The sequence below is a fragment of the Schistocerca piceifrons genome, chromosome 7 (genome assembly GCF_021461385.2).
Source record: "Schistocerca piceifrons isolate TAMUIC-IGC-003096 chromosome 7, iqSchPice1.1, whole genome shotgun sequence".
Lineage (NCBI taxonomy): Eukaryota > Metazoa > Arthropoda > Insecta > Orthoptera > Acrididae > Schistocerca > Schistocerca piceifrons.
Window position 1 is genome coordinate 237,661,881 of NC_060144.1, and position 17,620 is coordinate 237,679,500.

General features: G+C 45.2%; 1 protein-coding gene across 1 annotated transcript in view; it reads right to left on the bottom strand.

Annotated features, from left to right (window-relative positions):
- The window catches only part of LOC124805592 (glucose dehydrogenase [FAD, quinone]-like), a 163,194-nt gene that overhangs the window by 131,576 nt on the left and 13,998 nt on the right, over positions 1-17,620 (bottom strand). The window contains exons 2-3 of the mRNA XM_047266159.1: positions 14,302-14,560; positions 1,135-1,394 (exon numbers count right to left, since the gene is read on the bottom strand). Coding sequence (XP_047122115.1) covers positions 1,135-1,394; positions 14,302-14,560 — 519 coding nt within the window. The remainder of the gene's footprint in view (positions 1-1,134; positions 1,395-14,301; positions 14,561-17,620) is intronic.

A 17,620-nucleotide genomic window follows, 5' to 3' on the forward strand; every position in this document is an offset into this window, starting at 1 on the left:
GGCAATATGCAGCAGCATTAATTGTCGTTCCAGGAGGCATAAATTAAACAGAAGAATGCCTTGTCTGTCCCAATAAACAGAAGCCATGATTTTCTTCGCTGAAATCGACGTTTTGCATTTCTTGGCTTTTGGTGAATTTGAATGGCGCCATTGCATTGTTTGTTGCTTGGATTCAGGTGTATGGTGGTAAAACCACGTCTCGTCACCTGTCACAATGTGATCAGAGAACTCATCACCTACTTCAGCATAGCGTGTGAGGAAGTCGAGTGGAAAGCCCATTCTTTTGTTTTTGTGTTCTTCCGTTAACAGTTTTGGAACCCAGCGCGCACACAATTTCCTGTACCCTAACTTGACAGTCACAACGTCATAAAGAGTTGTCATTGACACGTCCGGTATGATCTGATGCAATTCTTTCAATGTGAGACGTCTAATCGCACGAATTACTTCCTCCGTTCGCTGAAGAAGGGCATCAGAGATCACAGATAGCCGACCTGTTCTGTGTTCGTCATGAACATCGGTCCTACCTTCAGAGAAATGACGACACCATTTCGTTACATTTTGTCGATTCATGATGTTCCTATAAACAGAAACAATTTCTTTGTGAATATCCGCTGGTCGCTGACCTTTTGCATGAAGAAAACGTATGAAGGAGCGCACTTCGCATTTGGCGGGATTCTGAATCGGCGCAGCCGTTTTAAACACGACCTACTCCAACCAAAAGCAACGTTCAACTGCCGAACGACCGCGAGGAGAAAGCTAACTGTTCAAGGTTAACACCAGTGTTGCCAACTAGCTCGCCAAAACTCTTCTGTTCCTCTGGCGTACGGTGTATCTTTACTTTCCGAAATACCCTCGTATACTACAGCAACGCCCTCTGCGGAAACTTTTTGATCGCTACTTATATGTGCAGTACACTTTAGAGCGTGCAACTCTTACAAGAAGTCGTAACCAGCAACACAATGCGATGAAACCGGCTGCTTTTTACTACGAAAGTAATGCAGATATGTAAGACTTTAAATCACCGAACAGGAAAACATGATGGACATAAACTTGCAGAGCCCCAAGTGGCCCGGCAGAGAACTGGGCTCGTGTTAGCGGAAGCCCTAGTACGATTTCAGCGTCGCGGGCGTTTACCTTGGTGACTTGGGCGTTCTTGAGCACGTGCAGATTGTGGCGCGGCTTGCGCAGGAAGGCCCTGGCGGCGTTCCACCTGGTGCCGTTGCGCACGGTGCCGGGCAGCAGCCCGAAGCCCAGGACGCCGCCGCCGCCGCCGGCCGGCCACGCATTCAAGTCCTCCACCAGCGACTGGTTGAGCTCCGCCACCGCCTCCAGCAGCGCGCCCAGCAGCGGCTCCTCCTCTGCGAACGACTCCACTGCCAGCTCGCCGCCCACACCTGTGCGTATCGGTGTCACCCCCTAGTCCCACAACGCATATAGCTTACGATATATGACACGTAGTGCGAGAGTGAGTCAAAAGAAAACCTTAAATATTTTTTAAAATGTTATTTACTGTGCAGAAGTGGTACAAAGCTGTATCACTTTTCAACATAAACTCCCCCACGCTCAACGTAAGTCCTCCAGCGCTTACAAAGTGCATAAATTCCTTTAGAAAAAAATTCTTCTGGTAGTCCGCGCAACCACTCACGCACCGCGTGGCGTACGTCTTCATCAGAACGGAACTTCTTTCCTCCCATTGCGTCCTTGAGTGGTCCAAACATATGGAAATCAGAATGAGATTTTCACTCTGCAGTGGAGTGTGCGCTAGTGTGAAACTTCCTGGAAGATTAAAACTGTGTGCCGGACCGAGACTCGAACTCGGGACCTTTGCCTTTCGCGGGCAAGTGCTCTACCAACTGAGCTACCCAAGCACGACTCACGCCCCGTCCTCACAGCTTTACTTCCGCCAGTTTGGAAGGTAAGAGACGAGGTACTGGCAGAAGTAAAGCTGTGAGGACGGGGCGTGAGTCGTGCTTGGGTAGCTCAATTGGTAGAGCACTTGCCCGCGAAAGGCAAAGGTCCCGAGTTCGAGTCTCGGTCGGGCACACAGTTTTAATCTGCCAGGAAGTTTCACATGTAAATCACTTGCGGCGAGGTCTGGTGAGTATAGTGGATGAGGAAGACACTCAAAATGCAGGTCTGTGATTGTTACAACTGTTCTACGGGCAGTGTGGGGCCTTGCATTGTCATGTTACAAAAGGACACCTGCTGACAGCAATCCACGTCGCTTTGATTTGATTTCAGGCTGCAGATGATTTTTTAGGAGATCTGTGTATGATGCACTGGTGAAGTGGTCCCTCTAGGCACGTAATGCTCCAAAATGACGGCTTTTTCGTAACAAAAGAGAGTCAGCATAACCTTCCTTGCTGATAGTTCTGTTCGAAACTTCTTTGGTTTTGGTGATTAGAAATGGCGCCATTACTTGCTCGCTCTCTTCGTTTCCAGTTGGTGGAAGTGAACCCAGGTTTCCTCCCCAGTAATGATTCTTGCAAGGAATCCATCACCTTTTCGTTCAAAGCGCCGAAGAAGTTCTTCACAAGCATCAACAGGTCGTTCTCTCATTTCAGGAGTCAGCTGCCGTGGCACCCATCTTGCAGACACTTTGTGAAACTGGAGCACACCATGCACAATTTGGTGTGTTGGCCCATGACTAATCTGTAAACATGTTGCAATGTCATTCAGTGTCACTCGGCGGTTTTCCTTCTCTACGGCTTCAACTGCTGCAATGTTCTGTGGAGTCACAATTCGTTGTGCCTGACTTGGACGAGGAGCACCTGCCACTGAAGTCACACCATTTGTGAACTTCCTACTCCGTTCGTGACAAACATGCATCACCTTACTGAACCTTCATTCGTCGATGAATTTCAATAGGTTTCACACCTTCACCACGCAAAAACCGAATAACAGAACGCTGTTCTTCCCTGGAACAAGTCGCAAGTGGGGCGGCCATCTTTATACTGATACTGCGACGGTATGTGTGCATCTGCACTATGCTGCCACCTAGAGGTCATTCTGCACGCAGTTTGCAGCACGCTTATCAACTTACAGGATAACGGCACGAAATTTCGATTTGTTATTACAAATTTAAGGTTTCCATTTGTCTCACCCTCGTATATGCACAATACAGAGTGTTCCTCAAAGGGCTATAAAACTTTCAGAATTCATACAAACCTATTGATTTTTTCAAACGACTAAACTTAAAGAAACCGAATTATTTTTTAAAATCTATGTATTTTCAGATTGTTTACAAAAGAACCTTTTATCCTTCAAAATACTCTCCATTACAGCTAAGGCGTTTGTTCCACAGGTCCCTCTACTGAAACATTACTTGTAGTCGTGTTTAGAAATGGCCGACAGCGCTTCCCTCGTTTTCTTTCTTAACTTCTTCGACATTGTCAAGTCGGTGTCCTATCGTGCACCTTCTCATGTGTGGAAATAAGAAAAATTCTCTCAGAGCCAGGTCAGGCGAGTAAGGTGCATAGGGGAGCGGGATCGTGTCATTTTAGCCAAAATCTGTCTAACAGAGATGACTGTGTGCGCAGATACATTGTAGTGGTGGAAGAACAACTCTCCTGTCTGCCCGGGTATTTTTGACGAACACTGTTGCGCAATCCTCTTAAAACTTCCAAACAAAACGTTTGATTGACAGTCTGGCCTGGGGGAACAAGCTCTGAATGAACTACGACCTTGCAATATAAAATGCAAAATAACATTTTTATGTATTTGATTTGACTTGATGACATTCTTTTGGACGGGGTAATGACGACGTCTTCCACTGCCTTGACTGTTGCTTTGTTTCTGGGTTATAACCATAGCACCATGACTCATCGCCAGTAATGACCTTTAACAGAAAATCTCAATCAGTTTCAAGCTGTTGTTTCAAAGCACGAAATATTTCACCTCGACGTTCCTTTTAAATGTCAGTTATAACCCAAGGAACAAACTTGGCAGCAACCGTTTTCATTTCCAAACCTTCCATTAAAATTTTCTGAACCAAACTCCAACACAACCCACTAATCTCCGACAGTTGATCAATTGTCTGTTAACGGTCTGTGAGCGCAAGCTCTCGAATTTTTTCAGTATTTTCGTTGATTCGGGCAAGTTCGTCATCGAGGTTTGTCATCAATCGATATGTCGCCATTTTCAAATTGAGCAAACGATTCATGAACTTGAGTTTTTTCCATAGCGTCATTTTGATAAGCTGGTTTCAACATTAAAACAGTTTGTTGATATGTGGCCTTCAGCCGAGTATTAATATCTCTTAAAATTAATGTCCTTGTCTTGCCCTTAAGGCATGAGATTGTTATTCTTTATTTTAATTGAAATGTTTTAAGATATGGTCTTCTACCTTTTAAAATTGAAACTCTTCTTCTAGGCCTTAAGCCGTTAAATTATTTGTTGGTGAGCGGCCTTCAGCCGAGTTTTAACATCTCTTAAATTAATCTTCTCCTCTTGCCCTTAAGGCATAAGATTATTATGCTTTTGAATAGGGCCTTCAGCCCAATGTGCATGAAATGTTTTAAGATAAGGCCTTCTGCCTTTTGATGGAAACTCCTCTTACTGCTTAACATGCAACCTCCAGCCTACTTCCATTAAAATTAAATTGTTAAGGTCTTAAGCCGATTAGATTGAAGATTTAGAAAATATTCTTGGGTGAAAGCTCCAGTAGAACCTTGTATTTCAATTTTGGTTAAGCCTTGTGTTGGATTTTGAATGTGGCCTTCAGCCGATCTAAATTTAATCAAAGGAGGTCGATTAAAATTTTGTGTGTTTTGCATCTTTGTTGTAATATTGTGTGTTAGTAAATAAAGTTTGTATGTTGAGTGCAACTGACAGGAACTCATTTTGGCCCATTTCCACAACCTAATCCGCTCTGTGTTGCTAGCCCAGGCATTTCAACGTCTTTGCGTCGTTGACACTTCTATCGACGCCATCTTGAATAAATTTATTAACAATGCACAGTGGAGCCATATGAAGGATGTCCCCCTACTGAGGTGATCTCATAAATTCTCGATTGGGTTGAATCCAGGTAGTTTGGTGGCCAGGAGAGAATAGTAAACTCATCCTGGTGCTCATCAAACCATGCATGTGTACCGAAAAGTGTGTGAACGGTTACTTAGTCCTGCTGGTAGATGCCATCGTGTCAAGGAATAACAAACTGCGTGTAGAGATGGATATGATTTACAAGGAGAGTTTCATACTTGTGTTGTTCCATTGTGCATTCTATACGATGACATCACCTGGGGGAAGCCACGAAATCATTTCGCAGACCATAAAGCTCACTTCTTCGGCCTGGACACTTCCGATGATTGTTGCAGGGCGTTCGCTTTAAGATGTTTCATGTCGTACACGTCAGGAGCCCTCTGTCCTATGGAGCATAAGATGTGATTCATCTGAAAAAGGCCACCTGTCGCAAACAAGTGGACGTTCAGTTGGCATCCAAATTCCTACCTACGACGCTGATGAACAGCAATCATCACGGTTGTACGAACCAGGCGCCTGCAGTGGACGGAACGTTCGTTGAACGGTCCTGAACCCCTTGGTTCAGCTGGGCGGTCAGTTGCTCAACGGTCGCACGTCTATTCGCTCGTACAGATCTCCACAGCCGTAGTTCACCCCTGTTAGCTATGGGCCCAGGTGCACCGCTGTTGTCCCAGCCCAGGTTCTGGATAGCTCTGTTTTGCCATGCACGGTATTATTTAATCATGGTGTTTACCACACTCATCCTTCCAGAAATGCTTCCTCCTTTGGCCCCAAAGGGAAACATCATGTTATTTTGGGCATGAGATAAATCGCTCAGTTTCTGTATTATGACAACGGCTGCACTTTTTTTCTCCGTTCCTGGTAGTGCTGCCAGCAGCCGTCTGTGAGTGGTTATTGAACGTTGACGTCGGACAGAGATGGTGGTCGCATTAATGTGACTGGACCATGTAGTATTGCCATAGATTTTTTGAAGGATAGGTCTGCTGAGGGCATTCTCATATTCGAGGGCAATAACAGCCGTTTTCACAGGTCTCCATGCATACATTCCTGGTTTGACGAACGAGCAGGCAGCCGTTCGCACCTCCACTGGCCCAGTAAACTGTCCCATCTCAATCCCACAGAAAAAGTCATGGAATATTTGGAACATAAGTTGAAAGCTAATAATTAACTTCCCTGCAATTTTGTGGCTCTTACAGTTAATCAGTGGCCTAACTTCGATACGTCCTCCCCGAAAAAGAGTTGTGGGCTCTCTTCCTCGTCGAATTCTGGCCATAAAGGTGGTATTAAACAGTATTAATGAGATTTATCTGGGCGGGAATAATTTTTTGGTAGGACTGCTCATAGCTGCAAGCGTTTACAACACTTCATTAACTCGACACATACACTAGTGCTTTTAATAGAAGCAAAGTTTATAGAATTCCACATGTAGTGATTTACTCCCTTACTTGTACTTTTCATCAATACATATGCACCAGTTTCCATCTTTTCCACTTTGGTAATCCTAACTTTTGTAACTGTTCGCAGGTCGGTCATCGCCATCCTTTTTAGGGTTTCGTGCCTCAATCGGTAGAAACAGAGTCCTTAGGGTTCAGATAGTTCTAATGGCTCTGAGCATTATGGGACTTAACATCTGAGGTCATCAGTCCCCTAGAACTGAGAACTACTTAAAGCTAACTAACCTAAGGACATCACACACATCCATGCCCGAGGCAGGATTCGAACCTGCGCCAGTAGCGGTCGCGCTGTTCCAGACTGAAACGCCGGCACAGTCCTTAGGGGATAGCTTTGTTATTCATCTGTCTGTCCAACTGTTAAAAGCCCTTTTTCTCTGGGATGTCTCAAGTTGCAATTTGTATCACATACTGAGGTCTATGATTCCTTGGTGACGTAAAATTTTGCAAACGCAATCAAAACATACGGACTTCTAGGTCATATATTATAATACTAGCAGACTTACTCGTCAAAACTTATAGGGTACTTCCCATTGGCCTGGAATCATGAAATTGACAGAATTGAATGTTTCATCGTGAAACCAAAGAAAAAAGTTCGAAAACTGTAAATCTGTAGTTGTGTCGCACCAAAAAAATTTCCTTTATCATTTTTTATCCACCGTCAAAATTGAAACCGATACATCTACATCTACATCTACATTGATACTCCGCAAGCCACCCAACGGTGTGTGGCGGAGGGCACTTTACGTGCCACTGTCATTACCTCCCTTTCCTGTTCCAGTCGCGTATGGTTCGCGGGAAGAACGACTGTCTGAAAGCCTCCGTGCGCGCTCTAGTCTCTCTAATTTTACATTCGCGATCTCCTCGGGAGGTATAAGTAGGGGGAAGCAATATATTCGATACCTCATTCAGAAACGAACCCTCTCGAAACCTGGCGAGCAAGCTACACCGCGATGCAGAGCGCCTCTCTTGCAGAGTCTGCCACTTGAGTTTATTAAGCATCTCCGTAACGCTATCACGGTTACCAAATAACCCTGTGACGAAACGCGCCGCTCTTCTTTGGATCTTCTCTATCTCCTCCGTCAGACCGATCTGGTACGGATCCCACACTGATGAGCAATACTCAAGTATAGGTCGAACGAGTGTTTTGTAAGCCACCTCCTTTGTTGATGGACTACATTTTCTAAGCACTCTCCCAATGAATCTCAACCTGGTACCCGCCTTACCAACAATTAATTTTATATGATCATTCCACTTCAAATCGTTCCGCACGCATACTCCCAGATATTTTACAGAAGTAACTGCTACCAGTGTTTGTTCCGCTATCATATAATCATACAATAAAGGATCCTTCTTTCTATGTATTCGCAATACATTACATTTGTCTATGTTAAGGGTCAGTTGCCACTCCCTGCACCAAGTGCCTATCCGCCGCAGATCTTCCTGCATTTCGCTACAATTTTCTAATGCTGCAACTTCTCTGTATACTACAGCATCATCCGCGAAAAGCCGCATGGAACTTCCGACACTATCTACTAGGTCATTTATATATATTGTGAAAAGCAATGGTCCCATAACACTCCCCTGTGGCACGCCAGAGGTTACTTTAACGTCTGTAGACGTCTCTCCATTGATAACAACATGATGTGTTCTGTTTGCTAAAAACTCTTCAATCTAGCCACACAGCTGGTCTGATATTCCATAGGCTCTTACTTTGTTTATCAGGCGACAGTGCGGAACTATATCGAACGCCTTCGGGAAGTCAAGAAAAATAGCATCTACCTGGGAGCCTGTATCTAATATTTTCTGGGTCTCATGAACAAATAAAGCGAGTTGGGTCTCACACGATCGCTGTTTCCGGAATCCATGTTGATTCCTACATAGTAGATTCTGGGTTTCCAGAAATGACATGATACGCGAGCAAAAAACATGTTCTAAAATTCTACAAGAGATCGACGTCAGAGATATAGGTCTATAGTTTTGCGCATCTGCTCGACGACCCTTCTTGAAGACTGGGACTACCTGTGCTCTTTTCCAATCATTTGGAACCCTCCGTTCCTCTAGAGACTTGCGGTACACGGCTGTTAGAAGGGGGGCAAGTTCTTTCACGTACTCTGTGTAGAATCGAATTGGTATCCCATCAGGCCCAGTGGACTTTCTTCTATTGAGTGATTCCAGTTGCTTTTCTATTCCTTGGACACTTATTTCGATGTCAGCCATTTTTCCGTTTGTGCGAGGATTTAGAGAAGGAACTGCAGTGCGGTCTTCCTCTGTGAAACAGCTTTGGAAAAAGGTGTTTAGTATTTCAGCTTTACTCGTGTCATCCTCTGTTTCAATGCCATCATCATCCCGTAGTGTCTGGATGTGCTGTTTCGAGCCACTTACTGATTTAACGTAAGGCCAGAACTTCCTAGGATTTTCTGCCAAGTCGGTACATAGAATTTTACTTTCGAATTCAATGAACGCTTCACGCATAGCCCTCCTTACGCTAACTTTGACATCGTTTAGCTTCTGTTTGTCTGAGAGGTTTTGGCTGCGTTTAAACTTGGAGTGGAGCTCTCTTTGCTTTCGCAGTAGTTTCCTAACTTTGTTGTTGTACCACGGTGGGTTTTTCCCGTCCCTCACAGTTTTACTCGGCACGTACCTGTCTAAAACGTATTTTACGATTGCCTTGAACTTTTTCCATAAACACTCAACATTGTCAGTGTCGGAACAGAAATTTTCGTTTTGATCTGTTAGGTAGTCTGAAATCTGCCTTTTATTACTCTTGCTAAACAGATAAACCTTCCTCCCTTTTTTTATATTCCTATTAATTTCCATATTCAGGGATGCTGCAACGGCCTTATGATCACTGATTCCCTGTTCTGTACATACAGAGTCGAAAAGTTCGGGTCTGTTTGTTATCAGTAGGTCCAAGATGTTATCTCCACGAGTCGGTTCTCTGTATAATTGCTGGAGGTAATTTTCGGATAGTGCACTCAGTATAATGTCACTCGATGCTCTGTCCCTACCACCCGTCCTAAACATCTGAGTGTCCCAATCTATATCTGGTAAATTGAAATCTCCACCTAAGACTATAACATGCTGAGGAAATTTATGTGAAATGTATTCCAAATTTTCTCTCAGTTGTTCTGCCACTAATGCTGCTGAGTCGGGAGGTCGGTAAAAGGAGCCAATTATTAACCTAGTTCGGTTGTTTAGTGTAACTTCCACCCATAATAATTCACAGGAACTATCCACTTCTACTTCACTACAGGATAAACTACTACTAACAGCGACGAACACTCCACCACCGGTTGCATGCACTCTATCCTTTCTAAACACCGTCTGTACCTTTGTAAAAATTTCGGCAGAATTTATCTCTGGCTTAAGCCAGCTTTCTGTACCTATAACGATTTCAGCTTCGGTGCTTTCTATCAGCGCTTGAAGTTCCGGTACTTTACCAACGCAGGTTCGACAGTTGACAATTACAATACCGATTGCTGCTTGGTCCCCGCATGTCCTGACTTTGCCCCGCACCCGTTGAGGCTGTTGCCCTTTCTGTACTTGCCCAAGGCCATCTAACCTAAAAAACCGCCCAGCCCACGCCACACAACCCCTGCTACCCGTGTAGCCGCTTGTTGCGTGTAGTGGACTCCTGACCTATCCAGCGGAACCCGAAACCCCACCACCCTATGGCGCAAGTCGAGGAATCTGCAGCCCACACGGTCGCAGAACCGTCTCAGCCTCTGATTCAGACCCTCCACTCGGCTCTGTACCAAAGGTCCGCAGTCAGTCCTGTCGACGATGCTGCAGATGGTGAGCTCTGCTTTCATCCCGCTAGCGAGACTGGCAGTCTTCACCATATCAGATAGCCGCCGGAAGCCAGAGAGGATTTCCTCCGATCCATAGCGACACACATCATTGGTGCCGACATGAGCGACCACCTGCAGATGGGTGCACCCTGTACCCTTCATGGCATCCGGAAGAGCCCTTTCCACATCTGGAATGACTCCCCCCGGTATGCACACGGAGTGCACATTGGTTTTCTTCCCCTCTCTTGCTGCCATTTCCCTAAGGGGCCCCATTACGCGCCTGACGTTGGAGCTCCCAACTACCAGTAAGCCCACCCTCTGCAACTGCCCGGATCTTGCAGACTGAGGGGCAACCTCTGGAACAGGACAAGCAGCCATGTCAGGCCGAAGATCAGTATCAGCCTGAGACAGAGCCTGAAACCGGTTCGTCAGACAAACTGGAGAGGCTTTCCGCTCAGCCCTCCGGAATGTCTTTCGCCCCCTGCCACACCTTGAAACGACCTCCCACTCTACCACAGGTGAAGGATCAGCCTCAATGCGGGCAGTATCCCGGGCAACCACAGTCGTAGTCCGATCAGGGGATGCGTGGGACGAGCTGGCCGTCCCCGTCAAACCCCCATCCGGACCCCCACAGTGATGCCCATTGGCAACAGCCTCAAGCTGTTTGACCGAAGCCAACACTGCCTGAAGCTGGGAGCGAAGGGATGCCAACTCAGCCTGCATCCGAACACAGCAGTTGCAGTCCCTATTCATGCTAAAAACTGTTTTGCAAAAAACGTCTGAACTAATCTACAGAGAGCGCAAACAAATCGATAAAATTTAAACGGTTATTAAAATACAAGATTGCCTAGTAAATGCAGTAATGCTGCTACTTGCGCACTGCTGACACTGCTCGGCGGCGGAAGGAGACTAAGCGAAATTACACTATTCAGGTACTAAAACGCGATGCTACACTCTCAAATACTATAAAACGCCCGAAATTTATGAATTAAACAATGCAAGTACCAAAAACACGCAAATAAATTAAGAATTAAACTATGTAACAAACGAGTGAGCTAGGAGTATACGACTTGCTGCTCAGCTGCTTATCCAACGGCGGCAGGGAGCACACTGACTGTGACCAACCGACACTGGCCGTTCAAAACAAAAACAGTAGACAAACGACTACGCGAATTTACACTATTCAGGTACTAAAACGCGATGCTACAACTCTCAAATACTATAATACGCCCGAAATTTATGAATTAAACAATGCAAGTACCAAAAACACGCAAAGAAATTAAGAATTAAACTATGTAACAAACGAGTGAGCTAGGAGTATACGACTACAGTTAGTAGTTGTGCATTCAGGCTGATTGGGTCGAGTGGTAAAAGTCAAACATCAGACAAGGAATGACTTCATTGTTCATATGACAAGTTTCGGAATTTATCCACCATCAGATATACAGGAGCGATTGCTGTACGTAGACATGGTGCTTGAGGTTGTATGTGAAACAAACATTCGCAGACTAGCTTCAAATGACTCTGAGCACTATGGGACTTAACTTCTGAGGTCATCAATCCCCTAGAACTTAGAACTACTTAAACCTAACTAACCTAAGGACATCACACACATCCATGCCCGAGGCAGGATTCGAACCATCGACCGTAGCGGTGGTGCGGTTCCAGACTGTAGCACAGACTAGGTTTTTTACTCTAAGTCAGTGGTGCTATAAAAAATAACGGTAATGAAGAACTGACAGCTATGCAGGATGATTGCAGGTGATGTTACAAACTTTCAGGAATGGTGTTCCCGGGCAAATGTATCAACTTCAGGTAAGGTACCCTTTTCTGGAAACGACCGAGTCGATAGTTATAAGTGAAAATCGTTCTGACACTGAAATACATGTACCGTTACTGCTGCTGCTAAGACTGCAGGGTAGGAAACTTTCAGGGGTGGTATCCATACTTTAAGAGCTATGAGCACTACATCTACCGCTAGCTCTTTGATTTCCGTGTTTGTGGCTGAGGTAGTGTGCACCAAAACGAGAAAAAAATGTCCAATAAATATGGGCTGTAAAGAGCATACCTTACGCTATCGCAACTAGTTCAATTTCCGTAACATAAGAAACATCTTGGAGGACTTCACTTTAATAGTGATGTGGTGCAGGCATAGGTGATGTTGTGGCTCTGTCAAGAAAGTCGAACGTTCTACAACAAACTGTTCTCTCGTGGGAAAAATGTGTTCCTCACCATTGTGAGTATGATGAGAAATAAATATGTAGACATCAGGAATAAATATGTAGTATGTTAATAACGTTTGTGTTATTTAAAGATGTTACAGATTTTCACATAAAAATTCAGAGGAATTACTTTTCAGCGAGCCCTCATTAATCCATGCTCATTTGTGGTCAGAATCTTTTGTCTTTCAAGGAAATTGATGATAATCGACTCAAAATATGCTGAAGAATTTTGCAGCAGACCGATGTTAAGAATATTGGACTGTAATTTTGTGGGCCCGTTTGTTCACCCTTCAATGTAGAGCAGTCTTCTAGTGAAAAGCGTTTTTTTTTCCAGTTGCTTGGGACTTGACACTGAGCGAGAAATTCACGATAAATACACTACTGGCCATTAAAATTGCTACACCACGAAGGTGACGTGCTACAGACGCGAAATTTAACCGACGGGAAGAAGATGCTGTGATAAGGAAATGATTGGCTTTTCAGAGCATTTACACAAGGTTGGCGCCGGTGGCGAAACATACAACGTGGTGACATGAGGAAAGTTTTCAACCGATTTCTCATACACAAACAGCAGTTGACAGGCGTTGCATGATGAAACGTTTTTGTAATGCCTCGTCTAAGGAGGAGAAATGCGTACGATCACGTTTCCGACTTTGATAAAGGTCGGATGGTAGAGTATCGCGATTGCGGTTTATTGTATCGTGACATTGCTGCTTGAGTTGGTAGAGATTCAATGACTGTTAGCAGAATATGGAATCGGTGGGTTCAGGAGGGTAATATGGAACGCCATGCTGGATCCCAACGGCCTCGTATCACTAGCAGTCGAGATGACGAGCATCTTATCCGCATAGCTGTAACCGATCCTGCAGCCACGTCTCGATCCCTGAGTCAATAGATGGGGACGTTTGCAAGACAACAACCACTTGCACGAACAGTTCGACGACGTTTGCAGCAGCATGGACTATCAGCTCGGAGACCATGGCTGCGGTTACCCTTGACGCTGCATCACAGACAGGAGCGCCTGCGATGGTGTACTCAACGACGAACCTGGGTGCAAGAATGGCAAAACGTCATTTTTTCGGATGAATCCAGGTTTTGTTTAGAGCATCATGATGGTCGCATCCGTGTTTGGCGACATCGCGGTGAACGCACATTGGGAGCGTGTGTTCGTCATCGCCATACTGGCGTGTCACCCGGCTTGATGGTATGGGGTGCCATTGGTTACACTTCTCGGTCACCTCTTTTTCGCATTGACGGCACTTTGAACAGTGGACGTTACATTTCAGATATGTTACGACCCGTGGCTCTACACTTCATTCGATCCCTGCGAAACCCTACATTTCAGCACGATCGCATATTGCAGGTCCTGTACGGGTCTTTCTGGATACAGAAAATGTTCGACTGCTGCCTTTGCCAGGAAATTCTCCAGATCGCTCACCAACTGAAAACGTCTGGTGAATGGTGGCCGAGCAACTGGCTCGTCACAATACGCCAGTCACTACTCTTGATGAACTGTGGTATCGTGTTGAAGCTGCGTGGAGAGCGTACCTGTACACGCCATCCAAGCTGTGTTTGACTCAATGCCCAGGTGTATCAAGGCCGTTATTACGGCCAGAGGTGGTTGTTCTGGGTACTGATTTCTCATTATCTATGCAGCCAAATTGCGTGAAAATGTAATCACATGTCAGTTCTAGTATAATATATTTGTCCAATGAATAGCCGTTTATCATCTGCATTTCTTCTTGATGTAGCAGGTTTAATGGCCAGTAGTGTATAAGCTAGTAAGGGCTATTTTCGACTGTTCCAGTATAAGAGCGCCAGGGATTCCTGTGTCTGAGCCAGCTGGTTACTTGCCGTGGTGGTCGCCGGCGGCGTCTGCGGGCTGGTAGTCCTCGACGTCCTTGAAGGCGCGCAGCATGTGCTCGGCGGCCCAGTGCTGGCAACCCTCCGGCTGCGCCCAGCGGTCGAAGTCCCTGCGGCTGGCGCGATGGTAGAGGCCGGGTCCGACCGTGCTGCTGCCGCCCAGCACGCGGGCCCGAGACCACGGGCAGCCGCGCTCGCCGTACGCCTCGCACGACCCGCGCCCTGGGTCGGTGCGCAGCTGCCAGTCCATCTGCGCACACAGTCGCCCCGTGCGTCTTATTTATACACAGACTCCGCCAGAAAAATGTGTACATTCTTTTTCAGGCTCTATCGAGGTATCAATAATGTCGTTTATTTATTTGTTTTTATTTATTTATTGTTCCGTGGGACTAAATTAAGGAGAAGTCCCCACGGTCATGCAACGAGTCAATACATGAAATTATAACACGATTTTAGAAACAGATAAAATGAAATATAAGAAACATATTCAGGCGGCTAGTCGTAAGTTTAAATAAAGAAAATCAACAATGTAACACTGGAATTTGCTTAATTTTTCAGCTCTTCCAGGAGCTCCTCGACAGAATAGGAGGAGTGAGCCATGAGGAAACTTTCCAGTTTAGACTTAAAAGAGTTTGGGCTACTGCTAAGATTTTTGAGTTCTTGTGGTAGCTTATTGAAAATGGATGCAGCAGAATACTGCACTCATTTCTGCACAAGAGTCAAGGAAGTGCATTCCACATACAGATTTGATTTCCACCTAGTATTAACTGAGTGAAAGCTGCTAACTCTTGGGAATTAGCTAATATTGCTAACAACAAACGACGTTAAAGAAAATATATACTGTGAGGGCAATGTCAGAATTCCCAGACTATTGAATAGGGGTCGACAAGAAGTTCTCGAACTTACACCACATATAGCCCGAACAGCCCGTTTATGAGCCAAAAATACCCTTTTTGAATCAGAAGAATTACCCCAAAAGATAATACCATACGACATTAGCGTATGAAAATATGCGAAGTAGACTACTTTTCGTGTTGAACTGTCACTTATTTCAGATACAGAATTGTAAATAAAGCAGCATTTAGTTTCTGAACAAGATCCTGAACACGGGCTCTCCACGACAGCTTACTATCTATCCAAACGCCTAGGAACTTGGACTGTTCCGTCTCGCTTATAATGTGCCCATTATGTCTGATCAAAATATCGGTTCTTGTTGAATTGTGAGTTAGAAACTGTAAAAACTGAGTCTTACTGTGATTTAGCATCAAATTATTTTCCACAAGCCACGAACCTATTTCATGAACTACATTACTTGATACTGTTTCAATATTACACACAAGATCCTTCGCTACCAAGCTGGTGTCATCAGCAAACAGAAATATTTTTGAACCACCTGTAATACTAGAAGGCATATCATTTATATAAATAAGAAACAGCAGTGGCCCCAGCACCGATCCTTGGGGAGCGCCCCACTTAACAGTGCCCCATTGGGACTGAACATCACTACCACTCTCAATATTGCGGAGAATTACCTTCTGCTTTCTGTTCTTAAAGTAAGAGGCGAACCAATTGTAAGCTACTCCCCTTACTCCATAATGGTCCAACTTCTGCAGTAATATTTTGTGGTCAACACAGTCAAAAGCCTTCGTTAAATCAAAGAAAACACCTAGCGTTCGATTTGAGTTCCCAGTGTGTTGTAGTACGGTCTTTGGCTCAACAGATGTTAGTACTTTCATCTCGGTATTGAGAAAACAAGATGGCTGGAGCACGCTTGACATTCGAGCAACGAAAATGTACGGTGAAGTGGTTTTTCAAGTTTGATAATGCCGTCGAAGTGCAACGTCAGTGGAGATGGGAGTTTTAACAGAACCTGCCTAACCAACTGAACGCATCATTGGCAAGTTTGGATTGCATGGAACGATTTGTGATAGTCACAAAGGAAGATCAGAAAGACAGCATACAGCTACAATACCTGCTTCGTAGGCTCTCGTGTTGGAGACGTTTGTTAATTCTCAACAGAAGTCTGCTACGTAAAGTGCACGCGAAGTGGGGGTTAGCAGTACAAGTGTACGAAGAATTCTGAAAGCTGCAAGGTGGAAAGTTTACGTTCCAAGATTACTGCACGCGATTAATGATGGCGATCCTGATAGCCGAATGCAATTTTGAAAATGGTATCAGAAAATGGTAACTTATGACGAAGAATTTGTGACGGAGGTAATGTGGAGTGGCGAGGCATAATTTAAACTTAATGGAACCCTGAATCGGCATAACATTATGTACTAGGCACCGGAAAATCCGCATATTTATGTGGGTAAAGCGGTAAATCTACCAGGAGTTCATGTGCCGTGTGGACTATCATCTAGGGGCTTAGTAGGACCCTTTTTCTTTGATGCTACTGTCACTGGAGAAGTGTGCCTGGAAATGTTTCGCACATCAATTTTCCAGGTTTACGCCGATGAAGAGGTGGTTACTTGCCGTGGTGGTCGCCGATGGAGCTGATGAAGAGGTCTTCCACCAACAGGATGGGGCGCCACCACACTACCCCCTAGCTAGCCGTACGAGCTTTCCTGGATGACAATTTTCCGGCACACTGGGTTGGACGAAGAGGGCCCATTGAGTTCCCTCCACGGTCGCCAGATCTAACCCCTATGGACTTTTACTTGTGGGGAACTGTGAAAGATAACGTCTATCGACGTAAGCCACGCACGCTGGCGAAACTTCGCCAGGAGATTACAGCTATATGTGCAGCGATCTCCACTGTAACACCGACTGACATAGTTGCGGTGACCGCTAGTCGTTGTGTTATGTTTATAGCCGCCAAAGGTGAACATTTTGAATATTTAAAGTTACCGTGCGCTAAACTGAAGACTATACAACATGTGCGATCAATTACTGCCGTAAAAGAAACTCGTAAGTAGTACTTTTCGTTCCTTAAAGCGTGTACCCATTTTTCTGGCGGACTCTGTATTTACTAGCTGAGTACTCGCCATTAACCAGGTACATATTTATTCCAATCTTCTATTAGCTATCTCCTGTTTCCCCGTCCCCTACACTCCACTCTCTGTCCGTCTCTTCTGGTCCTCTCTCTCCATCTGCTCCTCTCCCCCTCTCCCCTCTATCCATTTGACCCCTTTCCCCACTGTCCGCCCTCTACTTCACCCATCTCCTCCTCATCCTACTACCTCTCCTTCACACTCTCTGAGACCTTCTTCCGTGTCCCTTTGTCCATCTCCTCTACCTCCTCACGCTATCAATCTCCTCCTCCCTTCTCCCTCTGTCCATCTCCTCCTCTTCCCTTCCTTTGCTCATC